Source organism: Limulus polyphemus, unplaced genomic scaffold, assembly GCF_000517525.1.
Source record: "Limulus polyphemus unplaced genomic scaffold, Limulus_polyphemus-2.1.2 Scaffold1576, whole genome shotgun sequence".
Taxonomy (NCBI): domain Eukaryota; kingdom Metazoa; phylum Arthropoda; class Merostomata; order Xiphosura; family Limulidae; genus Limulus; species Limulus polyphemus.
Window position 1 is genome coordinate 12,715 of NW_013667186.1, and position 8,491 is coordinate 21,205.

Here is an 8,491-nt window from a genome sequence, read left to right on the forward strand (position 1 = left end):
TGCCATATGGAACTCGTACCAACTTTTTGTCTTAGGTAGGAAACAGTTGTGATCTTTAGAGTGTTCATATGTCACTAGGATTTCTCAGTTACATGTTCAATGTTATATAATTATTCACAATTAAAACTTGCATAGTTTAACATTATGACTCATAGAGCTGGGAAAGTATTGGAATTTGATAATCAGTTAATTGTCAGGCTGAGTAATTGATTCCTTGTACTGATTGATTATTCTCATATGAGACTTAGATAGTTAGAATAATTTAAAATAGTAACAAATGTGTTAATTGAAAATTATAGAATTCATAATGGCAATATTTGTATTACTTGGATAGTTAGAATAATTGAAAACAGTACTAACTGGAAATGTTAATTTGAATTATTTAATTGTATTTGTTGTATTGATTGATTTAATCATAATTTTTATTGATATAGATATAGTAATTCTCACATTTCTTTGGCTTTTTTTAATTGGAAAATTGTAATTTTTGTTAGCCAGTCACTTGTAATATGACTGATATATTACACCATATAATATCCATTGAAGTTGTAACATAAATTGTGTGTAAAATTTATATAAAGACAAAAAGCATTTCAGTTCACCATTTGAAATGATTCCATAAAGTAGTTTGTTAATATTTATCTATATAAATATAATAGTACTCTCTGTTGTATCTCCATGTAACTAATTCGCAGGGTTTGGATGAATCTTCACCAAAATTGGTATGGAGGTTCATTACGTCTGTGTCAGGGTACATACAGATGTTCAGTATTGCAGTTTTTATGGGTGTTTTTGCATTTTTTCACCACTACTCTGCCCCCTGTAGATGTATCATCACCAAATTTGGTACGGAGGTTCATTGGGTCCTAGGGGAGATGCATACAAACTTTAAATATAGCATTTTGTGGTTTTTATGGGCATTTTTACCACCACTTCTCTAATACATATTTCATTAGCCACACCACTTAAAAGTATTAAACTTATGCTAATGTGTATATTGAAGCTGCTGATTGTAAATGTATTATATTTGAGGTGGTATTATACTATAATGAAGATGTGAAGGTAAGAATGATAACTTTGAGGTGTCTGTTATCAAAGCAACCATACTAATAATATTTATACTATATAATATATATAAAAGACAAGAAATTTTATCCTCAGGAACTTTTTTATGTTGTAAATTAATACATGAACAAGACTAGACATAAACTAAATTACTACTAGTATGTAGCATTGCACTGGCAATAATCATAAGTACTGTTTTACATAAAAATTTATATGACTAAGATAGTGAGCAATAATTTGCTGCAATAGTGTAAAATTGTACTAAACATGCACTGGTCTGTAAGATGTATTTTTTAGCTTCAACACACACACACACAGAGCATTTTAGCAGATCATCTACTAACCATGTAAAGTCCTTGAACCATTGAGCCTCAACAGTTCTTGAGTGGTCATGATCAAACTTCTTTTTCTGCATGCCTGGATTGTTGTCATTATTATTCTTTTCTGGGCCTAGCAGAAAAAGAGAGACAATATTGGTTGGATTTCTTTTGACTTTCGTTTTCCTGTCTTCAGTTCACATCAGTTTGCTCCTTGAGGCGGCAGATTGTGTGACTTGGTTCTTCAATACGAGGGATTTTTCTCCTTTCCCTGTTTGTGGTTCTCTTTGGGTATTTTCTTCACTTCCCAACATCATTTAGACCCATCATTTTCCACTTGGTATTTGGGATATGGAGCATTTAGTCTTGAAGGCTCTTTCCTCTCTACCTCGAGAAATTGTATCTCTTTTGGGGATTCGGGCTTCGTTGGTTGCTCTCATACCCATCCTTGACACTTGCACATTACCTTTGATGGGTATTCCTTGATTGATGGCACCTCTGCTTGGATTCCTTGGTTTATCTGGTTCTATTTCATTCTTTCCATAGGTCTGATGTTGCATGATGGTGGGACAGTGACCATCGTATTGCAAGTGTTCCTCTTCTGTCTCCTCCTCGGGTCTTCTGTCTTTCACTGATGCTTCTCTTGTAGGTTGGACTACATATCTTGATTCCCTAGATATTTCGAAGTATTGGACTTTGGCATATCCATGCTTCATTTCTCAGTTTTGGTGCTTTTCATTGTTTGTAGCACTCTGTCTCTTATCTTCTACCTTTTGTAAGAGCACCAAAACTGAGAAATGAAGCATGGATATGCCAAAGTCCAATACTTCAAAATATCTAGGTAGGAAGAGGGATCCCAAACAAAGTGGTGAACTGCAATTTTGATGGCTCACACCCATTGTTTGTAGCACTCTGTCTCTTATCTTCTACCTTTTGTGGTGTGAGCCATCAAAATTGCAGTTCACCACTTTGTTTGGGATCCCTCTTCCTACCTCCACATGGATGTCGGTTTCCAGTGGCCGGTTTTGGATTCAGAGCTAAACCAATGAACATAACTCTTCACATACGTATTACAAGTGTTTTTGTTCCCATCACTCAATTATACTCTTGTTCAGTTCACCTGTGTTGTGGGTCATGGTGGTGGCAATTGCTAATTAATAGGGTTCTTCCTCTTACACTATTCCTCGATGATTTTAATATACCAAGGATTTTTTGTACTGGGGTTAGTTCCTATCAGATTGTTTTTGAGGGGGATTGTTTACTTTTTGGGAACTTCTTTCTTAATGCTGATCGTCTGGATATTGGGTTCCCAGATTGGTCAAACAGTTTATCATATTTCTATCATGTGTCCCGTTCACAGATGGGTATAAGATTTCCCTCCAGTTTTCTGAACTTGAGGTGAAGATGGTATGATCCTCTTTCCTACCCCCACCAGATGGCAGGGTTTTGTATTGCAGTTGACTTGCCACTAGAATGATCCTCTTTCCTACTGCCATGTGGATTTCGATTCTCAATAGCTGGGTTTTGGATTGTAGTTGACTTGCCACAGGTATGATCCTCATGCTACCTCCATGTGGATGTTGGTTCCTGGGGGTTGGGTTTTGGATGCAGTTAACTTGCTGTGTATAGTCCATCAAGCCCTAGCCACTATACATCTAGGGACACATTCTTTTTGCTCTCACCCACATTCATGTAATTTATGGGATTGAGATTCAGATATTGTGTGTTTCAGATCCCTATCCAACCATTGTTCTCTACCTTTTGAATGTGCTCTTCCTATTTTCTGCCTATGTCTGAATCACCTCTTTCCACACTGGACAAAGAATATACCTGGTACAGAAGTGGAGTGGTCTCTAATGTGAGGATCTCCTGTTTTAAGGGGTTCTTTGGACACTTTCATGAAATGCTTCTTTCTTTCCCCCACACCAGTATATAGATAAATTGTCTTCAGTTACTTCTATTAAGTAGTCATTCATGCTGTTTAACATGTGCTAGTCACTAGGTAGTGATAAGAGAATAACAGATATATCATGATTGAATTAGTCTATAATATGAAAATATATTTGCTGTAACAGTTTTACAATTGCTGTTTTGAGCTTTAATAAAAATTTCATGATATTTTCTATGATTTTATGAAAATATTAAGTACGTGTATTTAAGTCACAACTAAAAGGTATATTCTAGAAAGAAGTACTTTTGTTAAAAATTCTAAAGTAAGTAACTGTGAACTCATAATATTTTCTTGTGAAGAAAAAGGAATTTCAGAAGCTTTGCTCTTGAGTGATTGTGACTTATAATTTCATTTTGTGTGAAGCTTGTGAATGGAGATTGTTTTATAATGTATCCTCACCACTATGTAGGCCCTAAATATGATGCCTAGAATTCATTCCACTTTTTTAAATTATTCAATTGTTGGAATAGCCAAAAACACTGATTTTGATTAATTGATTATTTTACTTGACATTAATTGATGATATTGATTAATTAATTAATTAAGTTGCTCAGATCTAATTCAAGCTCATTTATTTTGTTGGGTGGTGGCTTTATAATTCTCTTATTTAGATTCTATACATTAAAACCTCAGAATTACATACAGATGTTATTTTTGTATCAAGGATAATTCATTAATGAGTAATGGTGTGTACAGTCATGGATTGCACTGAAAATTAGTAATTCTCTGGCATTAACCAAGCATTTGGTTAATAATTTGATGATCAATTATTAATCATTTATATCAAACAGAAAATTTATCCTTTATTATCCATTCTGTCCTAAAGTGTTTTATGCATCTAAATGAAACCACACTGGGGGGGAAAACCTCCCAGTAAAAATTTCTTTCCTCTTTCACTTGTATTAATTATGTTTCAAGTTATGGACATACATTGCCACTATTTGCATGAGCATTTGTGATTGGTTAATGAGTTGACATGTAAATGCAGATTTGAGATTAGAGAAATCTATTTCATGCTATCATGGCGGTGAATGCTGAAACCAACAATGACTAATTAAGAAAACTTTCAATAATATTCATAAGTATTGTTATTTAACTAATGCTATTTAATAAATAGTTGTATTTTATTCTTTTAATACTTATATTACTACAAATAATCAGTTATTATTTAGTTACATCTAATCAGTTATCAGATGTGATTTTTATAACCAATTCTTACTACTAGTGCCGAGTGAAAGTTTTTATTCTTAAGTAAGGTATTTTTTTTATGTCTTTGAAATAATTTTTCTTTTTTCTTTTTAGCATGAAAAAGAATATGTTGAAATACTAGAAGCTGTCAAAGGCTCTGGAAATGAAAAGCGCCTAGCTTCACAATTCATAACCCGTTTCTTTAAGAACTTCCCACATCTTGTGGACAAAGCTATTGATGCCCAATTAGACCTTTGTGAAGATGATGATGTTGCAGTAAGTTTTTATTATGTGTTATATTCATAGTAGTACTTATTTTGATCTCTTAGTTTCAGTTATTTAGCTTTTTTGGGACTAATAAATAAATAGTGAGAATAACTCATTTTGTATTTGTAAGTGATCTTAAAAATTGTAAATGTTAGAAATAACTTGACCTTCACTTATTCTTTGCTTCTCTTTCCAAGATTCACAATTCAAGGATGTGAATATTTACTAACTGCTAGATATAATTATAAGCATAATTTCAAGATGATACCTCATCTCTACACACAGAATAGCTCAGTATCTGCCTATTGAACTTACATATCTATGGCCTGGAGGGGATTCCCACCTAAAAATCATATGTTTTACATGAACTGCACTAGTGCATGATGACATCATCATCATGTGACTATAGCCCTCCACCAAATTAAAGGGTGGCACATCCTCCTAGTACAGTAACTCCCCTAAGTGCTTGTGCTTGAAATAACTTCATTCTTAGATGAGGCAAAATGAAAGTGCACTGGAAGTGGGGAGGACGATTGGGAAGTATGGGAAGTGAATATGTATTGGAATACATTGTCAGGTAACGAAAATGTTAACCTTAATAATTTTACTGAGCAAGAATGACACTAAAATTAATGTACTCTGATAGTTACATGTAGATTAGGTACTGTTGCTGCCACTATTTTCCTGTTGGCCAATTGTTATTAAATTCTAGTAATTTGAATATTTAATAAAGCATTGATTGTCACTATTTCTAGTGTTCCTTTTTCCTCTGGATATGTCTTTTTGTGTCCCCTTCAGTGATTCTGATAGATCAGTGGAGTATGCCCTTTGCTGCACTGTATTTTACTGTTTCTTTACCTCTCACTGTCCTGTGGTTTGAACATTTCTAAATGACTGAGAATTCATCATTCTCCACCCCATTTGGACTTGCACTTGTTCACAATAGGATATCTGTGCTGTGCTTAGTAAGAGTATGAAAACCTGATTTTTAGATTTATAATACTTATTTCTTTTTTTTTTTATAAAGGAAGATTACCTTCTGATTCAAGGGTCCCAGGTGCAATTTCCATTGCCACTAAACTTGCAAAACCTTCAGCTGTAGGGGCATTATATTTGTTTCCCTGCTTTTGGTTTATGGGGAATCTACTGAGGCTATCTGCCACTGTCACTAATCCTTGACTGCCATCTTTTGGGCTACTTTAGTATTAAATAAAGTGCAAATTTACTGCTACATTATGTTATGTTTCTAACTTATAATTGCATAACTGTATTCTTTAATGTTGAATAACTTGTAGATCTGTTTTTGCACTGTACTACATTGTAATTTATAATTTATATAACTTTATTCTTCAATGTTAAGTAAACCATAAATATACTTTACCTACATTGTATGTGTCACATTTGTAAATTTACACCTCTTACTTTCCTGAATTCATATTGTGGTGCATTGGCATGTATGAAACTCTCATTGTTTTGATCATGAGACATATACTTGCAAAGCTGTATTCTTTGTACATTTAGTCAAAGCAGTCTTTCCAACCATGCGGTAAATTACAAATGTAAGTTTAATAATCAAACTTCAATAAACAATAAAAACATCAAAAAATTGGTACTTAAAAATGTTAATGATATATAAATTATTTCTAGAGTGTATTTTATATCATATAAAATATTATTATAAAAACATACTCTATGAAAAATTATGTGTAAGTAGGCTGTGACTGCAATATAGCCTTTGAGGCCTAGAGGTAAAAAATAATTTTTACAGTAACTACCAATCCTGGAAAAGGGGACTCAACCTTAAAAATTACACTTTCCTTTTACATGCTATGAATATTCATAAGAGTGTTCTATTGTTCATTTCAAAATTGTTGTAAATAGCCAAATACTTCCTCTGTAAATGTACATACATATCTACACTATAGAAGAGTTCAACTGTGATGTTTTAAAATAAAACATTTAAAACTTACACCGTGTTGTGCAGATGATTCAGTAACCACAAGATAATGTAATCTGTGGAAAGTTTAGAAAATTGGGGTTTATTTTATTTTGGGATATTATTACCTTATTCAAATTTGTTGCCTATGGAAAGTGTTTGAGAAAAATGAGAATTATTTTACTTTATGGATAATATTAATGCATTAAAAGTACACAGTTGTGTACACGATTCAAAGAGTATTTTTCTTTCATTACAGCATAAATGTTTAGAAGCTCAACAGTATCTACATATCACTGTGAAACAGAAAAATTAACATCTAATAATCATTTAGTTTAATTGATTTGAACATTTTGATTTTATTATCTGAATTTTGGTAGTTTGTGTCAAAACACATAATTGGATTGTATGATGTATTGTTTATATTAATGAATGATAAATATTTTATAAGCCATGGTTTTAACACTAAACTGGCACTTAGAAGTCCATAATTATTCACAAAATAAAAGGAGTTTTGCATTCATAATCATTTCTGTAAAGTAGTTTGTAGAGCTTTTGTACAGATTAATGCCAGGCTATGTTATGATACTAATATATAGTAGTGGATAGTTTCATACAAGTTTCCTATATATATGTTTGTTTGTAGTTGCCATATGGAACTGTACTCCTTATTACTTTTACACAACTAACTGAAGCCAATAATAGTGTGTTATACATTGTCAGATTGTTGGGTTCATACTTTTAAACCCAATTGTATTACATATAAAGTAACTGGGTTAGCTAGTGTAGTGTAGAAGAGTTTTAAACTCTTCTAGTTTTATTTCAGTTTTGTAAGTAGGAATTAAAATATGTGGATTTTATAACCTTAATTATTTTGAGAACTTAGGGTTGGAAGTGTACAAATTGAGACTGATGTCTAAAGAGAAATTCCAAAACATACTTGCCTTGTCTCACACTACAGCTACTACTCAACTGCTAGGTTTTCCTTCTTTTATGTAAATTTAATGCTGGTGCTTATAAAGAAAAATCATGGGATTGAAATAAAAAAAAGAAGAAATCATTGGTATTGCTTTATTTATATTCTAAACTAAATTGTTAGGAATTAATCACACTATCATTCACATTTCAAATTGTGAAGATACTTCAATGATAAAAATGTAGATTTACCGTATGTTATTGTTGAGCGGCTCTTAGCATGACTGAAATGCTCAACAATTACTTTTTGTAAGTAGCTTAGAGCATTGGCTCTAAGTGAAACCAAGAGTACAACACAATTAACCTTTATAAAAGTCCACAAAAATAATTTAATTTGATCATTAACTTAAACTTTTCCATCACAGCGGATGGGTACTTTTGTTTGTGACTAAATATTTAATAGATTATTTAAAACATTATTATAACAGAAGTGAGAGACTTGTGGTTGATCTCAGTCTTAATGGATTTGCTTTACTGTATATGTTATTTACACATTATATCTATGTAGGTGTTGAGATTGGTGACATTTTCTCCTTTTATCTATTAAATGTGTAATCTATAGTTGTGCACATCTTGGCCTGATGCACCAAAGTAAAATTTTGAGAACATGAAAGTTGACATATTTGTTTAAAAGTATAAGATACTGATTTTGTTTTTAATCCTTTTATTTATTTTTACAGCCAAACATTTATCAACAATGCAAATTTGAATTTTATTTCCTTGCTAAGCTATAATTTAATTTATAACATTGAATGATGTATTTAACACATTTGAATCATCTATTTGTTCTTA

General features: G+C 32.1%; 1 protein-coding gene across 1 annotated transcript in view; it reads left to right on the forward strand.

Annotated features, from left to right (window-relative positions):
- LOC106464167 (apoptosis inhibitor 5-like) overlaps positions 1-8,491 on the forward strand; it is a 48,721-nt gene that overhangs the window by 5,415 nt on the left and 34,815 nt on the right. Inside the window, exon 2 of the mRNA XM_013924288.2 lies at positions 4,636-4,797. Coding sequence (XP_013779742.1) covers positions 4,636-4,797 — 162 coding nt within the window. The remainder of the gene's footprint in view (positions 1-4,635; positions 4,798-8,491) is intronic.